This window comes from Phacochoerus africanus, chromosome 8 (genome assembly GCF_016906955.1).
Source record: "Phacochoerus africanus isolate WHEZ1 chromosome 8, ROS_Pafr_v1, whole genome shotgun sequence".
In the NCBI taxonomy this organism is placed as follows: domain Eukaryota; kingdom Metazoa; phylum Chordata; class Mammalia; order Artiodactyla; family Suidae; genus Phacochoerus; species Phacochoerus africanus.
Window position 1 is genome coordinate 17,027,541 of NC_062551.1, and position 19,665 is coordinate 17,047,205.

The 19,665-nt window shown below is 49.0% G+C and overlaps 1 protein-coding gene across 1 annotated transcript in view; it reads right to left on the reverse strand.

The window, feature by feature from the left end:
• The window catches only part of WWP2 (WW domain containing E3 ubiquitin protein ligase 2), a 155,621-nt gene that overhangs the window by 75,786 nt on the left and 60,170 nt on the right, over positions 1-19,665 (reverse strand). The window contains exons 5-6 of the mRNA XM_047794004.1: positions 12,186-12,323; positions 10,243-10,339 (exon numbers count right to left, since the gene is read on the reverse strand). Coding sequence (XP_047649960.1) covers positions 10,243-10,339; positions 12,186-12,323 — 235 coding nt within the window. The remainder of the gene's footprint in view (positions 1-10,242; positions 10,340-12,185; positions 12,324-19,665) is intronic.

Consider the following 19,665-nt stretch of genomic DNA (forward strand, 5'->3'; position numbering starts at 1 on the left):
GATACTTACCTGAATCCTTTACCACAGAAACAGCACATCACGCCCTTGCTCAGAATTCAGTGGTCCCCTGTTTCCAAAGAATAAAATCTTAAGTCCTCAGCAAAGCATAACCCTTTTTGAACCATCTCCTACAGCAGGAAGCAGCATCCTGTCAAGGGCCAGATAGTGAGTCTTTCAGGCTTTGCAGACCATATGGTCTCTGTCACAAATGCTTAACTCTGCCGTTACAGCGTGAAAGGAGCCACAGAGAATATGTAAATGAGCATAGCTGGATTCCAATAAAATCGTATTTACAAAAAGAGGTAGTCAAGAGACTAAGAAGACAAGACACAGACTGGAAGAAAATGTTTGCAAAAGACGTATCTGATAAAGGGCTGTTATCCAAAATATACAAAGACGTCTTAAAACTCAACAATAAGAAAAGGAAAAAAACCTGATTAAAAAAATGGGCAAAAGATATGAACAGACACCTCCCCAAAGAATATATACGGATGGTAAATAAGTACATGAAAAGGGACCCTTTAGCATGTGTCATCAGGGAAATGCAAATGAGGTTCCAGTACGAGCTCTTTAGAACAGCCAAAATCTGGAACACCACCAACACCAAATGCTAGTGAGGATGCCGTGCAACAGGAATGTGCGGTCATCGCTGGTGGGAATGTAAAATGGTCCAGCCACTTTGGCAACTTCTTACAAAACTACACATACTCTTACCCTCTTCCCATACAGCCTAGTGATCACTCACTCTCCGTGGTATTTACCAAAGGAGTTGATTTGTTTGTTGTTTTGTTTTGTTTTGTTTTGCTTTATCTAGGGCCGCTCCCACGGTATGTGGGGGTTCCCAGGCTAGAGGTCGAATCGGAGCTGTAGCCACCGGCCTACACCAGAGCCACAGCAACGTAGGATCCGAGCCATGTCTGCAGCCTACACCACAGCTCAGGGCAACGCCGGATCCTTTAACCCACTGAGCAAGGCCAGGGATCGAACCTGCAACCTCATGGTTCCTAGTCAGATTCGTTAACCACTGCGCCATGAAGGGAACTCCTTTTGTTTGTTTGTTTGTTTGCTTGTTTGTTTTCCAAAGGAGTTGAAAACATGTCCACAGAAACACCTGCACGGGGATGTTTATAGCAGCTTCCGTCACGGCTGTCAAAACTTACAAACCACCAAGATGTCCTTCAGTGGGTGAACGGGTAAATTAACTGTGGTATGTCCAGATAATGGAATATTATTCTGTGCTAAAAAAACAAATGAGCCAGCAAGTCATGGGACGACATGGAGGAACCTTCGATGCATAACACTAAGTGAAAGGAGACAATCTGAGCGACAGCCTTTAGGATTCCGGTTACATGACATTCTAGAAAAGGCAGACAGTAAGAGGCCTGGTGGGTGCCAGGCATTAGCGGGGAGGGCGGGATGAAGAGGCCGGAGACTGGGGGGCAGTGAAACTACCCCGTACTAGACTGTCGTGGTGGGTGTCTGTCATTGTGCATCTGTCCAAAGCTATAATGTGTACAACACCAAGAGCGAACCCTGATATAAACTATGGATTTGGGAGATAAAGTCCTTCATTATCTTTTAGGACAAGGATGTATCAATGTAGATTCAATGACTGTAACAAAATGTACCACTCGAGCTTGCAATGCTGATAGTGGGGGAGGCTGTATGTATGTGGGGGCAGGTAGTATACGGGGGAAATATCCATACCTTCTGCTCAGTTTTGTTTTTTGTTTTTTTAGGGCCTCATCTGTGGTATACGGTAGTTCCCAAACTAGTGGTCAAATCAGAGCTGCAGCTGCCAACCTTCACTACAGCCCCAGCAATGCCAGATCTGAGCCACACCTGTGATCTACACCACAATTTGCAGCAACACCGGATCCTTAATCCACTGAACAAGGTCATGGATAGAACCCGGGTCCTCATGGATACTAGTCAGGTTCCTAACCTGCTAAGCCACAAAAAGAGCTCCTGGTTTTGCTGTGAACCTAATAATTGCCTTTTTTTGTGTCTTTTTAGGGACGCACTCGCGGCATATGGAGGTTCCCAGGCTAGGGGTCAAATCAGAGCTACACGTGCCAGCCTACACCACAGCAACACCAGATCCGAGCCATGTCTGCGACCTACACCACAGCTCATGGCAACACTGGATACTTAACCCACCGAGCAGGGCCAGGGATCAAACTCACAACCTCATGGTTGCTAGTTGTATTGTTTCTGCTGCGTCACGATAGGAACTCCCTAATAATTGCTCTTAAAAAAAAAAAAAAAAAAAGAGCAAAACATGGAGTTCCCATTGTGGTGCAGTGGAAACGAATCTGACTAGGAATCATGAGGTTACGGGTTCAATCCCTGGCCTCGCTCAGCGGGTTAAGGATCCGGCGTTGCCAGGAGCTGTGGTGTAGGTCACAGATGTGGCTCAGATCCTGCATTGCTGTGGCTGTGGTATAGGCTAGCAGCTGTAGCTCCAATTCGATCCCTAGCCTGGGAACCTCCATAGGTCACAAGTGCAGCCCTAAAAATAAAATTAAAAAAAAAAAACCAGCAAAACAAACAAAACCCTACAGGTGCAGCCTGGATTTGACCTGCAAACCATGGTTTGCTATCATCCTGAACATCTCATGGGTCAGCATTACCAAACGACTCATGTGTCCTCAAATTTGCCGAGGTCTCTTATTCTCAACTGCCTTTGCCCATGCTGTTCCCCCTGCCCGAGTGACTTCCCTCACCCTCGCCCTCACTTCACTTCTCGGGTCTGCAAACGCCTCCCAAGTACAGCTCAAACGTGTGAGGTTTCCCCCCCACCTCCGCCTCCCAGCAGGATTCAGGTAAACTCCACTTCCTTCCGCTCAGACGCACACTCCCCACACTAGGGGGGCCGTGGCACTAAATGGAATTGTCCTTTGTGTATCTGTCTCCTACTAGATGCCCGTCCTTGATGTCAGGGGCCACGATGCCTCATCGTGTTCTCACCGCAACCTAGCTCAGCGCCTGCCATTCACGCAGGTGGAACGAAGACGGCCTCCAACTGCAGCCTTACTTTCTCCTAGTTCCTGAGAAGTTCCTCACCCGCCTTCTGGCACACACCCATCTCTCTAGGCTTGTGCAGAAGACATGCAATAAAGACCAATGAAATAAACAGATCTCAATAAGCATACCATAATGCGTAATGCCTAATTTTAATTGGCGTGGAATTAATCAATTAATGCATAAATGAATATGTCATTCATCTCCAGGATGACTTTTCCACATCTGGCTTTAAGGACACAGGGGGGCTCATGTCCACAGTTTTAACCCTATTCCTTACACACCACCTGTTCCAAAGGAAGCCCCACAAGCTCCTTGTGTGCAGGGACAGGGTCTCAATTATCACGAATGAATTACGAATTACAGGTATTGCTTTTCTTTTCTTTTCTTTGGCCACACCCACGGCACGTGGAAGCTCCCTGGCCAGGGATCCAACCCACGTCACAGAAGCAACCCAAGCCGCTGCAGTGACAGTGACGGATGCTTAACTGGCAGCGCCATAGCGTAACCCCCCAAGGGTTCTTTTCTTCCTCCTTTCTTTGCCCCAGCGTCTGCAATGAGGTTACAGCTAGATTTTAAGTAAAAGCTATTGGGTGGGAGGCCTGAATGGAAACTGCAAAGGTGCTCGCTTCAGCGTCAGGGTGGACGGGGTGACACCTCCACATAATTACAGTGCCTGATCAAGTAGCCTTTGGTCATCTCAGTGGAAGGAGAGGTGGCAGTGGCCGACAATGAGAGGGAGTGGCCCAATGCCCGAAGGCTCAGTTCCTGCCCACCCTTGGCTCCCCGTGAGGCTCTGCTTCCCAATCCTGCTGGCCCTCCCAGGACTCGCAGCAGCGTTCCCAGCAGTGTTCCCAGCAGCCTCACGCCTGGTTAAGTTTATTTTTCTTTCCTTTCTGGGCTAGGCTGTCTGCAGACACAGCTGATGAGCTATTTAGAGCTCACCAGAGACCTTGGGCCTTTGTACGTCTCTGAGACTACAGCTCTTTTAAATCTCCAGAGGTCACTAATGCCAAGGCAAGGGAGTCAATAAATCTGACATGTTTTCATCACAGCAGGATAAAAAGGGAAAGAGGAAAGGAGGGTGGATGAAAACTCTATCATAGAAGGGTCTGAAATTCACACATGTAAAAAGAATCGCAGGGGCAAAGTCCCTGATGTAGCTCAGCAGGTTAAGGACCCGACGTTGTCTCCCTGAGGATTCAGGTTCAGTCCCTGGCCTCACTCAGTGGGTAAAGGGTCCAGCGTGGCTGTGGCTGGCAGCTACAGCTCCAATTTGGCCCCTAGCCCAGGAACTTCCTCCATCTGCCAACAGTACGGCTGTTAAAAAAAAAAAAAAAAATTTAAAAAAGGAGTTCCCACTGTGGTGCAGTGGAATCAGTGGTGTCTCTAGAGCACTGAGACACAGGTTTGCTCCCCAGCCTGGCACAGTGGGTTGCAGATCTGGAGTTGCTGCACCATACACTGCAACTGCAGCTTGGATCTGATCCCCAGGAACTCCATATGCCGCGGGGCAGCCAAAAAAAGAAAAATAGCAACAAAAAAAAAGAAGCACGTGGGAGCTTGATAAAATGCAAATTCTGACCAACACTGGCCAATGTGGACAGCTGACGGGGGAAAGAGGCCTCCAGCCCTTCACTACACACACACACACACACACACACACACACACACACACACATTCACACACACACACATATACTCTTACAGTAAACATGTACATAATACATAGTAAAGAAAATTATTTAAGTCCCTTTATAAAGCTTCTTAACTAAGATTCCTTTCACAGTTTTCAGACCTATTAATAAAAAATTCTATGAACCAAAAGCAAATTCAATGCATTCTTCCATTTGTTGGTCCTGTCAACTTAAAAAAAAGTACTTCGTGAGAGTTGTAAATTAAATTTGATTTGGGGCAAAGTCAGGACTATAGCCCAGGAGGCAGCATTTCGGATAGCTCTGAAAAAACACTCCCACGAGGCAGGGGGAAAGTCAGTGTACATGGGATTTTGGTCAAGGGGGAGGTACATGCAACCAAGCACACAGTTTGCAGAAGATCGCTGCTGCCAGCCTCATGAAGGTTACTGCTAGTCACGAGCAGATGTCACCACGAAGGACTTCATCACTCTTGTAGATGTGAAGAGATATAAGAACCGGGCTCAGAAAATCTTCTCCCGAAAATTCTAACTATCTGAAGACCTGTTCTCCCCGTTCTCCCGGGGGCACCGAGTGCCTCAGTCCTGATCCTCACCCTGAGCTCTTGCAGGGGGTGTTGAGAGTCGGCAGCTGCAGAGGCTCATGATTCAGTCCATGTAGAGGCAGATGGCAAATGCCCGTCTCCAGGTCACAGGACCACTGCCCTACATGACTGTGGAAAATCTACAGATTCTAGATGGAGGAGCTCGTTTTTCCAGGCAGAAGAGCTCTTAGAGCTGTGCTTGGAGCAGCAGCAACACTCACAGGCAGGCCTATGCGTTGACTTCCTTACCTAAGCTCCCTGATTTCATGTGATAGCTGGAGAGGGGGAAAGAAAAACCAAAGCTGATCAGCAATCAATCAGCAAACCACAGAGGCGTTCCGTCTACCTTCATCCAGAGTTTCCCGACCATTTCTTTCTTTTTTTTTTTTTGTCTTTTTGCCTTTTCTAGGGCCGCTCCCACGGCATACGGAGGTTCCCAGGCTAGGGGTCGAATCGGAGCTGTAGCCACCAGCCTACGCCAGAGCCACAGCAACGTGGGATCTGAGCCGCATGTGCTACCGACGCCAGAGCTCACGGCAACACCGGATCCTTAACCCACTGAGCAAGGCCAGGGATCGAACCCACAAGCTCATGGTTCCTAGTCGGATTCGTTAACCACTGTGCCACAACGGGAACTCCTCCCAACCATTTCTAACTTAGCGGTCACTCTGAAGAGAGCTGCCAGTACCCGCATGGATGCCCTCTGCTGGGTTCTCTTCCCTCCACGTTCGCCTGCCTCCCTGCCGGCTTCTCTAGGTCACCACTCAGCAGCCCTGCACTGTCAGCACTAGGAGACTGTATCGAACCACTGGGTGATGGCCCAGAGTCCCGCTGCGAACTCCCGCCCGCTCTCTCCTCCATCCTTCCCTCTCCACACACTGATCTCTTCTCTCTGGGCTGCCAAGGCTCTCAGAGTTTCACACACACCACATATGCCACAGCGACGGTGAACTCGCGGTGGAAAGCAGATGCCATGCATCTGGCAAGAAGGTGATGTGGGCGCGATATGGGGACCGCATGAGAGCTGCAAAACCTGAATTGACTTAGGCTCCCTTCCCAAGCTGGCCCTCATTCCAGCAAAATAAAATAAACAGCGGGGGGTTATTAAAGGGCATGGTGGGTCCCTTCTGTGCCAACTAGCTCACGCTGTCCCCGGGGGCTCCATAACACACTGGAACAAGGAACACTGGCTGAGGACACAGGGCAGGACAGCACACGAACAGACAGGGCCCTGGGCACACCACATAATGGTCCCCACACCACGCCAGACACCACGTGGTGTTAGACCAGCCCTTCTCCTGCCACCAAATCAGTGCTCTTCTGACACGTTATCTGGCAGTGGCCCGCTTTCCTCTGGAGCCCCTGCCCAAGGCCCAAACTAAATTCTCCCACCTGAGATTCTGAATGACCAAGGCAGCGAGACTGACAAGGCCACAGCGTGGAGCATCGTCTTAGAACCACTGGCTTTACAGATAAGCTGGGCAGAGGAGAAATGAGAGGGGGTTACTGAGCCCAGAGAAACCCTGAGTTCTGAAACGTATCCGCCTCAATGGCCGACAACAATTTCTCCAGCCTAACTAACACTTCTGCTGTTCGGTTCACCCAGGTCGGTGGATGAGACTTTTTGTGTTGTGACATAGACCCTGCAAACAAAGGCATATATTAAATATATACTCAGCCGAAAAAAAGAATAATAAAATGAACACCCAGGGACCCATCACCCGGGCTAAGAAATAATATTGCCAGTAGCCAGAAGCTTTCATGTGCTTTGTCCTCAATAAATCCCCCAGAAACGTTCTCCTGAATTCAGAGGTAATTGTGCCCTTCCATTTTTTATAGTTTTACCACCTACGAAGGTATCCATTAAAAAAAACATGGTTTCACTTTTCCTTTTTAAACTTTATATAAATGACATCATACCATACATTTTTTTTTCTGCAATCTGCTTCTCTTGTTTCATGTTATGTTCGTGAGACCCCACCATACTGGTGTGACTGCCTCGCCCCCATTTTTGCTATGGGTCAGTGTTTCACTGCAGGACTATACAACAGTGTATGATATTAACTTTTTCTTTCTTGAGCCAGTCTCGCTGCCTAGATACTATCCTGGTCCGCCTGTTCACAAATGTATGCCTGTGAATCGTGGGTGGTGCTCTGTGCTGGCTTCACGTGGCAGCCCAGGTGGTAAAAGCCCTGGGGATGTTTTACCGGAGGGTCCTGAGAGAGGGAGCAAGTCTCAGGACGGCGCGGGGGGGCCGGGCTTGGCAAGCACATGGTGGCTTTGCTGGGTGACCTTGGGTAGATGAACCCTTAACATAAAACCCGCAGACGGTTTCAGTTCTGGGGCTTTATAAAGCAGGGGAAGGAGAGGAAAAGGCTGCTTCAACATCGCAATCTTCACCTTCTCGGGCACGTCAGACCACCTTTGATCACGGGGGATCGCACCCAAGTCCAAGAAAAACCTACCCTTCAGACAGTGAAAGCTAAATATTTAGTCTGGGAGGCGGCAGGCAGAAGCCCATCATTCTCTCGGCCACAGGAAACCAAGGACAGCAGAGGACTGTCCTCGAATCCTTCAGGTTGGACTCATCCCCATTCATCACGACCTACGGTCTCCTGGCCGGGAATGCTTCAGGGATGCCGGCCCGCCCAGGTTTGGGGCTGGGGAAATGGGGCGCAAAAGACAGTCTCCAGAGGCCACCTCGGCCACCGTCACCAAGCACTGCCAGGGCGCAGGGCCCTCAGGCTGACCTAACTCATCTCGGTTAATTCCTGCAATGACCCTGCGAGGCGGGCAACAGCCTCATTTTACAACTGAAAAAACCGAGAAGTTCAATGATTTGCCCAACATCATACGGCACGTAAACGACAAGCCAGGATTCCATCAACATTTCCCCCCTCCTTTTCTTTTTAGGGCCAGCAGCATATGGAAGTTGTTTTTACACCAGTAGCACATGGAAGTTCCTAGGCCAGGGGTGGAATTGGAGCTGCAGGTGTCAGCCTAGGACACAGCCACAGCGACGCCAGATCTGAGCGGCATCTGTGACCTATATTCTAGCTTGTGGCAACACTGGATCCTTAACCTACAGCCTGAGGCCAGGGGTTGAACCTGCATCCTCATGGACACCATGTCAGGTTCTTAACCCACTGAGCCATAATGGGAACATCTCAATCTACATCTTCTGATTCCAAAGTCCTACACCCATCTAGTTGACTACCCTGCTACCACCTGTGTCAACAATGACTTTCATAAAGGCAGCAGCAATGGGGAGGGGGGTTCTTAGGGATGCACAAGACCCCGCTTTGGGGTGATCTTTCCAAAAATGTTTGCTGCTGAATGCTTTCAGTGGATAAAAACTCATGAGCCATGGGTACAAAATGCTGCAGTAGCTGGGCAGACGGAAGAAGACTCCCACGTGGTTTAAACTACCTAGAGGGCATTTTGCCCACCAATAATTCATGAGCACTGAATGTCTGCTATGTGTTACGGGCACAAAAAACATCTGATTTTCTGTTGTAATCCAGCTGCTATGTAACAGTCAAGAATCCTCAACCCAAACAAGAAAAGAAGGGATATCCGGATGTGTGATTTCAAGGTCTATCAACTCAAGAACTTCGGAGAGCAACAAACAGGTCACCAACTTAAGTCCAAACCAGTTAAGACATGAACTCTGCCTTCCAGCCCCAAATGAAGTGGCATCCGTTGTGCGTGACACCAACTTTCCAAGTCAGCGAAAGACCAGAGCTCAGAAGGCACTGGGCTTGCAGAGTGAAGGGCGGGCTGCTCCTCTCCCACAGCCACTCGCCGCCACAGAGGAGATTTTGTTTGCTGTGGTTTTGGGCACCACACATGCCTCTGTTGATACAGGATTTGTCCTCAGCTCGTGAAACGCAACTATTTATCCCAACTTGTAAGTCATGTAGCAAGTCACAGAGAAGAGTGACTAGACTGCAGGATATGAGGTAAGACCTTTGCAGAGGCTTGGAGAAAAGACAAAAGGAAAATGGCACCTCTGCTTCTAATGACACTATAGACAAAAGATCCAAACACCCAACTCTCTTGTTCCTGGTGCCTGCCAGGCACTAATACCTCACTCACAAACCCTCAAAACAACCACATCCAGAGAGGCTGAAGGCTATCCTCAGAGGGATCTTTCCAGATGCTGTGGAATTGGCTAAAATATACTGTTTCTTAAAGCATTATTTCTCCCACCCCCAAAATTTGTTTGGGAACATTTTTACCAGCTATTCTCCACAGAGAATGGTTTAAAACTACATTCCATATGATTCTATTCCTTAAAATGTCCAAAAAAATCTGAGGAATTTGTACACTACAATAAATAATAAAACAGGCTCCCAAACCCCTCCCCGTCTCTCTCATACACTTAAAACTATTCCCCTGCCCCCTGCCGGGGAGTTCAGCCGCTGTGGAAATAAGTTTGCACCATTAACACAGGAATATGATGGCATGATCAGTAAATGAAATTCAGTCACGTGGTATCTTATAACAGGTATAATACAGCTGAGACCCTGAGCACCGGAGGTCTTAACACACACTCCAAAGGGGATCACGGATCACCGCCACGGACAGAAATTTTCATGTACAAAGAACCACTGCTCTAAGCGTTCCCACGTGCATCCTGGAAGGCGAACTGCGGGCCGTTGTACCTGATGCATAAAAAAGCGTCCGGCTCTGCTCCTCTCAGCCAAATAACCAAGTGAGTCAGTCCCAGTCCTGTCAAGGAACCCTTGGCCCTTTCGAGAATTCTGAGTTTTGTATTCCCCTCTGCACCAACTTAACATACTCCTGAGTCTCATATAAGTTGGTTATCAGCTCTCTGGAAACTTCCACCAGTTTCTAACATCAACTGTGCCTCGCCACTTCCCAGTGTGTTTTCAAGGGCTCTAACCAACTTCCCAGCGCCTCATCATCCTCATCATTGGCAGCTGGCGGACTGGGGGTGTGGGGTAGGGGTCTTACCGGGATCTCCCACCGAAGCAGTTTGTGCTGGGGGGCTGGTGCCGGTTCTCTGCGGCGACAGCTGTCCCGCTGGGTTCTCTGGAAGGCGGCTGTGGGCCTAGAAAAGAGATCGATCCATCACAGGAAAGGACAGAAACGTTGAACAGCCCACGCCTCTGTCTGAGAGGGAGGCAGAGGGAGAGCGCTCACTGCAGCTTTAGAGCTACCCTCCCTGGTGGGAGACGGAGAGTCCAGCAAGCCACAGCCACCGGCGTGAGAAGCCGGGGAGGTCTGACTGGGGCCTCGGAACAGAGGAGGCGCAAACCTGGGAAGCAGCTCTTCTCTGAGACCTTCGAGAATGTCCAAGGCACTTCCTCGCTTGCTGCCTTCCTTACACATTAAATGAATTGGGCCACACCATGTGAGACAGAGGACAGGGGCTGGCTGTGCGATGAGGGCAAGGAAGCGGGGCATCTCTCTGCGTCGCAGCCAGAGAGCTTTTAAAAAGCGGAAATCAGATCTGATCCAAGTCATCTTCAAGCCACATCCAACTGAGCGAGGCCAGGGATTAAACCCACATCTTCATGGATACTAGTTGGGTTCTTAACCTGTTGAGCCACAAGGGAACTCTGTTGCTGCTTCTTAGGATGAGGTTCAAAATCCCTCAGGGCTGTGTGGTTGGAGCTGACCTGCCTCTGTGGCCTCACCCCCACCACTATCCTTCTTGCTCCCCATGAGCCAAGCACCCTGGCTGCCTCTGGATCCACTGCAGGACCCCTCCCACTTCAGAGCTTTTAATCCTCTTCACCCCACAGCCCCACCCTGGCCTGTCTAAACCCCTCGTACTCCAGTGGGTCTCAGCTTCCTCAGAGAAAGCTTCCCTGGCCCCCGAGTTTAGGTGAGATCCCTCCAAAGTACAGGAATCTCATGCCACCGAGGACTCTCTTCTTCACAGCTTTTGTCACAGTTACAGTTAAAGAATTATTAGTGCATTTACTCACTTAATGTCCAGTGTGCCCTGCCCCCACCAAATAGATTCAAAACTCTAGGGAGTAAAAACCACGTGAATTTTGCCCTTGCCATCTGGTTGGCACCTGGTCCAAGAGCTAAGGTCTAAGAGTCGCTCAATCATGGCTAGAGGTGCTGAATGAGTGAATGGTGCGTGTTTTTCTAGATGCACCAGAAGTACACCGAGCACCATACAAGCCCAGCTGAGGGAGGACTCTCAGCAGTCAAGCTCCATCCAATCTCAGATTCCACCCAAATGCCCTTCTCGAAACAGAATTCAAATCTCACCCCCTGAAGCTACGGCAGGCCTGTATGGGGCCTGGAAAGCGCCACGGTTACATCACATTTAACGAGAAAAATTATGGAGAAAGCCAACCCATTTCAGACCTCAGACTTCATGAAATAATTTCCTGCTAAATCTAAAGGTGACTAACTTCAGACGAGATGAAAAGAAAAAAAACGGCCCACATTCAGGACAGAGCAAGAGACACGCTCCAGTTTCCCTGCATCTTGCCTGGTTTTTGCTAGTGTGACTCTGAGACACACAGTTACCCTTTCCCAACCAAGACTGTCCCACAAAAGCCACTCTCCAGCTCCCCGGGAAGTTTAATTGCATTGGGAAGAAGAGCAACGGGCCCAAGTAACATTTTATAAAGATGTTTTACTTTCCAAAGTCCATGTGGGATGAAATGACGTTTTCTCTGCTCTCCAACCAAACAACACCATGCTTACAAAGACGTGACATTTTTTTTTTTTTGGTCCTTTATCAGAAAACGGTCCTTGAGAAAGCATGTCAGGATGTGGATCCGCGATGCTGAGCAGAGTCAGGGTGCGCTGAGCAGTACCCACACCCAGATACCTGCTAGAGAACCCGGCCCTGGGCACCTCCTCCGGCTGCCTGGCCCACCCCGCCCCACCCGTCCCGGCACAGCCCTGGGGAGCAGGGCGGCACTCACCGTCTGTCACAGCACTGCCATTAGGCACGCTTCCCAGATCAACAGTCGGCCCGTCCAGGAAAATTGTCAGCTCACCACCCGAGACAACGCCGCCTTTGTTCTCAGTCTGCAGGTTCAGGGTCAGCTGCGTGTTCTCCACTGTGGGACACAAAAAGCAACACGGATGGACAAAAGCAAACACGCACCAAGTTAAGGTTCTCTAAGTTATAAGCCCTCGTTTCACCCACTCTGGCTTCCCTAATAACATCATTCTGCATCTTCACGCTTGTCTTAAGGGCACAGAAGGAAAAAGCGGGGGGGCGGGGGGGGGGAGCGGCAGAGGAAAATGCCTAGTTGTCATCGCTGTGTTAGGCCGGTGGGAAAGGCTGTACGCTTTTTTTTTTTTTTTTTTGCCCTAACATTTCATATCCTTAGGCTAGCTAGGTAACACTACAGACTGTATCACTTCTTTATGTGTTTGCTTACACCTGCAGGGCTGTAAGGAGAGAAGAAGAGAGAAGGATGGCAGGGAGAGGAAGAGCTTAGTTACAAGCAGCACCCCCACCCCACCCGTACAAGGAATGGTGGCAAAACAGAACCGAAAACCAGCTAGGAGACCCTGTGGAAAAGCCATCAGGTGTCATCTCTAGATAAAGGATGGCAGGGACTTATTCTTATTGATGGTAAAGAGGTGTTTTTTTAATTTTCAATCCTGTACTATTGCACTTGGAAAAAAGGGGGAAAAAACTTTCAAACAACAGAAGTTCAATTAGGGCAGGTCAGCCCCACAGTTACATGGTCCTGAGTTGTGGTCCCATAAGGAGAGACTAGTCGACACCGGCGCTGTGACTGGGGTGAGAAGGCAGCTCAGGGTCCCCCGGTCCCTGGAACATGAGGCAGATGCAGCTCCGTGGGCAAACAAGCAGAAGCACAAACCCGAGGCGGACTGCAAAGCACTGCATACCCCGACCCTGCCCCCCAGCCTGGCTGCAGCGAATGGCTTCCACCCAGTTACTGCTCAGGACTAGAGTCTCCAGCTCAGGGCTGTGCAATAATTACCAAGAAAGAGCAGTGGGTCTGAGGATTTCCAAAGAGCATGCAGTCCTTCCACGGCTCCCCACATCTTACGAAGCCAGACCAGGAAAGTGGCCCATGTTCCAACCTCCCTCCCCACCCACGCTACCCATCCGACCGCCACTCCATTTTATCTCTGGGTCGCTACTGTATTATTATAAACTGGTTTTCTCCAACAAGGCAGGCTATGTATAAACAACTATCTCCATAAGCATTTCTTAAAGACAACCTCCCCCCACCAAAAAAGTTTGCCTTGCATCTCTCTAAGAAACAGACACAGATCTTTAAGAACTTAGAAGAAAAAAAAAAGTCTTGGAGTTCCTGTTGTGGCTCAGTGGGTTCAGGACCCGAAAGAGTCTCCGTGAGGATGCAGGTTCGATCCCTGGCCTCACTCAGTGGGTTAAGGATCCACTGTTGCTGCTAGCTGTGGTGTAGGTCACAGATGTGGCTCAGATCTGGTGTTGCTGTGGCTGTGGTGTAGGCTGGTAGCTGCTCTCTAATTCGATCCCTGGCCCGGGAACTTTCATATGCCACAGGTGCAGCCATAAAAAAGAAAAGAAAAAAGTCTCAATCAATTCAAGGATCTACTGTAATAAGGTAGAAATCAGTCATCCTTCATATTTTCAAGCTCTCCAAGCATCTCTCTCTCTCTCCCCTTAATCTTTCATTCCCGTAGTAGCTCTCTCCAAATCCTTCTGAGTCTGTTTTCAGTAAGTTTCACTCAGGGGCTTGGTGAGCTGCAAATATTTCTATAAAATAACACCTTTAACCTAAGAACTAGTTCCTTCCAAAGTCCCAGTGAGGAGGGAAGACCTGAGGCCTTTCAAATGGCAGTACCACTCACCAGCCAGGAAGATAAGCCACCTTGGAAGTGGGTCCCCCAGCCCCGGTCAAGCTTTCTCATGACTGCAGCCCAGCCAATGTATCGGGTGCAACCTCCCGGAAGATCCCAGGCCAGAATGACTGCCCAGCTGAGCTGCTCCCAAAACCTGATCCATTGAAACTATGAGACAGATTTTTTTAAGTCAAGAAGCATCTCCCTACTCTACCATGCCGAGATCCAGGGCTTAAGTCCCTAGCAGGCAGTTGAGCACAGAAGTTGAGGGCAGGTGCCAGTCAGGCAGACAGGATTCAAATCTCAGTTCTATCTAGCAGCTAAATGGGACCACACAAATCATTGAGCACTGGTCTCTCCACCTCCAAAACAGGAGCAGTAAGAACGTATTTTTCAGAGAATACTTATAAAAAATTAAAGAGCACCTATAAGTTCCTGATAGGCTGTCATTTTTTTTTTTTTTTTTTTTTGGCCATGCCTATGGGAGTTCCCAGGCCTGGGATTGAACCCATGCCACAGCAGTGACCACATCAGATCCTTAACCTGCTAGGCCACCAGGGAACTCCTATGCTATTGTTTTTCTTATCCCTCATTGACTCTCCTATTTTGAGGCTGAGGAGTCCCAATCTCTCTTGGCCTAACTCGCTCACTGTACACTTGCTCTTTTCTTGACCTTTCTAAGCCTTTTTCAGGTTTTGGCAACAAACTCCAAGGTCAGCCACATACCCATCACAAGGATGAATAATCCTCTTGCCTTGCTTCTAGGACACGTTCTAAAGATGCCCTGCACACCACTATCAGAAATGTGCTAAGATGAGCATTCTACAAGGACTCCTTGTGTTCCTTCTTGCATCTCAAAAGCTATCACTTTACAAGTGAAATGTGGGCACCTCTTCCCCTCCTTCCTGGCAGGAGAGATGATACTATTCCACATGAAGCTAGAGGAGCCCAAGGCCTTTTGCTGCTAATTTCAACCTCCTGACAGCCACTCTGCTATGGTCCTCGAACAAAGCCACGGGCAGAGCCCCCGTTTTTCTCTCCATGGTCTCTTCTCAAGGCTCCAGCACAGCCTCTTCTGTCTGGTTTACCATCCCATCGTGTCCAGCAAAGTCATTATCTACGTGCAGGCTAAGAAGGGACCTTGTGGGAGTTCCCATCATGGCTCAGCGGAAATGAACCCGACTGGTATCCATGAGGATGCCGGTTCGGTCCCTGGCCTTGCTCAATGGGTTGGGGATCTGGCGTTGCCATGAGCCGTCGTGTAGGTTGCAGATGCGGCTCGGATCCCGCGTTGGTGTGGCTGTGGTGTAAGCCAGCAGCTGTAGCTCCAATTTGACCCCTAGCCTGGGAACGTCCATATGCCGTGGGTGCGGCCCTAAAAAGCCCAGGAAAAAAACAAACAACCAAAAAAAAAGAAGTTACCTTGTGACTCTTTGAGACACAAGTGACCTTCAAAAAGAGCCAGTGAGGAGGAAGCTCTTTTTCCTTTAAACTAAGCTTTTGTGAACATAGCCCTCCACGCGGCTATTTACTAAAAAGACAGACCGATAAGAGAGACTTCTGGCCATCACTGTCAGGACCAAGTGATCCAACTGAGCATCACTAAGAGCAAGACAACCCAACACCCACGTGCCTCCTGACGGGATACAGGACGAAGGACACAGCATCATGTTTAAAGACTTTTTGCTAAAAGCATTTAACTTGAATCCAATCAAGGCTCTAAACCTCCTTTCACCAGTTTACACGAAGCCAAGGGATAATGGAACAAACTCAGGGATACCATGAGGAAGCAATCACACTAGTCCAGAATATGGAGCATCTGCATGGGAATTATCCCAGGCTCCTCGAAAAGGCAATGTCATGAAATCCATTTAAAATGGGGAGGTGAGAAGAAGAACCTTCCAGAGTGGGCAGGAAGAAGACTCTTCCAGATTTAAAAGAACATAACGACCAAATGAATTCTGACTAAACCTTGGTTCGAAAAATATGTTCTTGGGACAATGGAAGAACTCTGCATCCAGACTGGATGTTCAATGATGCCTGGAATTACCGGTGGTTCGCTTCGGTTCCTTAATGGTACTGTGGCTTTATTTAGGAATGTTCTCATTCTTGGGACAGTCAAGAGTAGATTACGATGATATCTGCACATATTTTCAAAAAGTTTTGTAGGAGAAGAGGCTGAGGTTGTCACAGGTGAAGTGTCAGGATAGCTACGATTTACCTGGAAATGGTTCAGGGAGGAACATGCACACGGTCACGGGCTCGCACGTAGCCTGTTCACACAGGCTCGAAAACAAATGCAGCGGGATCTTAACAAGCGTTGGTTCTTGGCGTCTGTGGGTTCAGTTCTCTTGCATGTTAGAAAATTGCATGATAAAATGTGGGGACAGGGTTTTTTTTTTTTAATTGGCAAGGCTATTAAAAAATTAAACCTCTGAGAACAGAACACTCTATTATTCTTAAAAAAAAAAAACAAAAAAAATCCACCTGAGCCAGGGGAGCCCTACAATGCATAATGGGACTAAAGAAACCATTAGCTAATTGAGTGACGGACTTGAGCATACAGGGGAGGGTGAAAGGAGTAAGTGTGGCTGGAAAACATATACTGGAATCCGAGCTATAAATAGCAGCATCAGGCACCTTGCCTCTGGGGCCCTCGGGTTTCACTGCAGCCAGGCCAGTGACTCTACAAAGGGCCTTTCTCCTGCACCAGGTCTTCCCCTGCAGGCACTGTTCAAAAATCGAGAAACTGATGAAAACATGGGTGTAGGAAGTCATGTTCCAGAGCTAGAACCAGAATGAGCATAGGAGGCTCATCCGCCACCCTCCGTTGACCCCGTCCGGCCCTGCTCTGGCTGTGGTCACGCAGTTCACACGTGTGCAGTAAGCACCCACTCTTCAGCCCCCTGCGCTCCAACAAGCACAGGACAGACAGAAAGCTGTGCTGCTGGGTGTGTATATTCTAGTTGGGGCAGGCACAAGGCAAGGGGTTGGTGGTTTGTGAAAACGGCATCATCTGTTAGATGGCAGCAAACGCAGTAGGATAAATAAAATGAAAGGAGGGAACGGGATGGAGAGGGATGGAGGTGGGAGGAGGGTCCCCGGTGGTGAGCATGTCTCACCGGGAAGGTGGCAATGGAGCAAAGACTTAAAGAAGCATGAGACGGGGGAGCCACCAAAGTATCTGGAGGAAGATTATTCTAGGCAGAAAGAAGGAAGCTCGGAGGCCCTGGGTGGGAGTGTGCTCAGGCCTGAGGAATGGCGGGGAGGCGGGTGTGGATGAGGGAAGGGAGGAGCAGGAGACGAGGGCAGTCAGAAACCAGAACTCAGAGCTCCCTGGTGGTCTAGTGGGTTAAGGACCCAGCGCTCTCACTGCTGTGTCGCAGGTTCCACCCTAGCTCAGGAACTGCTATGTGCCATGGGTGCCACCAGGAGAAAAAAAAAAAAAAAAAAAAAAGGAACAAGGAGTTCCCATTGTGGCGCAGGGGAAATGAATCCAACTAGGAACCGTGAGGTTTCAGGTTCGATCCCTGGCCTTGCTCAGTGGGTTAAGGATCTAGCATTGCCATGAGCTGTGGTGTAGGTCGCAGATGCGGCTCGGATCTGGTGTTGCTGTGGCTCTGGCGTAGGCCGATGGCTACAGCTCCAATTCAACCCTTAGCCTAGGAACCTCCACATGCCGTGGATGTGACCCTAAAAAGACAAAAAAAAAAAAAAAAAAAGGAACCAGAACTCACAGGAAGGCCTTGGAGCCCTTGCAAGGTTTCTGGCTTTTAGTCTACATGAGACATGGAGTCATCAGAGGGTTCTGAGCAGAAGAAGGCTCTGTTGTAGCTCAGTCACTCCGGCTATAGGAGGAGCAAGAGCTGAAGCAGCCAAGGCCAGGGAGGAGGTCCCTGCAATACTGCAGGTGGCAGCGGCTGGTGGCTTAGGCCAAGCAATGGCAGTGCCATCCTGGAACAGGGTGCCAAAGAAAGACTTGCCCTTTTCCTCCTTTAGAGCACATGTTAGAAAAGACCCATGGCTCCCCACCACCCAGCACCTGGGCCAGCCCCCAAAGGCCCACCAGGCTCTTCCAATCAAAGCTTTGGGCAAATCATGGGCAGGGCTGCAAAAAGCGCCAACTTAGAGCGTGGCTGGAGGAAGTCAGATTCAATTACCACCGAATGGAACATACATAATGAAAATATTCCGTTGGCAAGCGACTTCAGTTCCTCCGGGAAAGCCAAGCTCCTGAGCTCATGCTAACTTGAGTCATCAGCAAACGTACCTCTTCTGTTCTAAGTCCCCACAGGTTACCAATACCTTGTAATGCTACTTTCTGGAGGTCAAGAGAACAGTGCTATGGTTGGATATGAGCAGCTAGCGGCAAAGAATCTGGAAAATCCTCAAGGACTATGCCAGGAGATCTCTTTAAAAGCCAAGAGAGACAAGCAGAGAGATTAGGTGCTTCCCAGTAGACACGTACACCAACTCATCAAAAAATAAATAAATAAATAAAGGAGTTCCCACTGTGGAGCAATGGGATAAGCAGCATCTTGGGAGCGCTGGAACGCAGGTTCAATCCCCTGCCCAGCACAGTGGGTTCAGGATCCGGCATTGCCACGGCTTTAGCTTATGTCACAACTGTGGCTCAGATCTGATCCCTGGCCTGGGAATTCCATATGCCATAGAGCAGACAAAAAAGAAAAAACAGGAACCCAGATCAGATGAAGCATCCAGATCTAGAACTCGACAGATGGGGAAAGAGAGGGACAGAGGAATGTGTTAAACCACACTTCGGGGACACAAATAGCAAAATTCAAAACATGGGAAACCATAGGACAGACTGTCTGGTTTCTTCAACAATGAATTATAAGGGGTAAAAAGAGGAAAGAGAATGTACTAATTAGAAGAGATCTAAGGAGTTCCCGACGTGGCGCAGTGATTAACGAATCCAACAAGGAACCATGAGGTTGTGGGTTTGATCTCTAGCCTCGCTCAGCGGGTTACCGATCCGGTATTGCAGATGAGGCTCGGATCCCGAGTTGCTGTGGCTCTGGTGTAGGCCAGCGGCTACAGCTCCGATTCGACCCCTAGCCTGGGAACCTCCATATGCCACGGGAGCGGCCCTAGAAAAGGCAAAAAGACAAAAAAATAAAAAAATTTTAAATTTTTTAAAAAAAATAAAAGAGACTTAAGAAACAAATCAATCCTGTTTGGATCCTGAGTCAAACAAGCCAATGGTGAGGGGGTAAAAGAACTTTCTAAGACAACTGGAGAAATGTAAAAAGCCTGGATATTTGATGAGATTAAATCACTACCATTAAGTTGCCCAGGTAGGAAGTTGGTATCACGGTTACGCTTTTTAAGAGTCCTTATCGTTTTTTTGTTTGTTTGTTTGTTTGTTGTCTTTTTTTTTTTTTTTTTGCTATTTCTGGGGCCGCTCCCACGACATATGGAGGTTCCCAGGCTAGGGGTCTAATCGGAGCTGTAGCCACCGGCCTATGCCAGAGCCACAGCAACGTGGGATCCGAGCTGCATCTGCAACCTACACCACAGCTCACGGCAACGCCAGATCTCGTTAACCCACTGAGCAAGCGCAGGGACCGA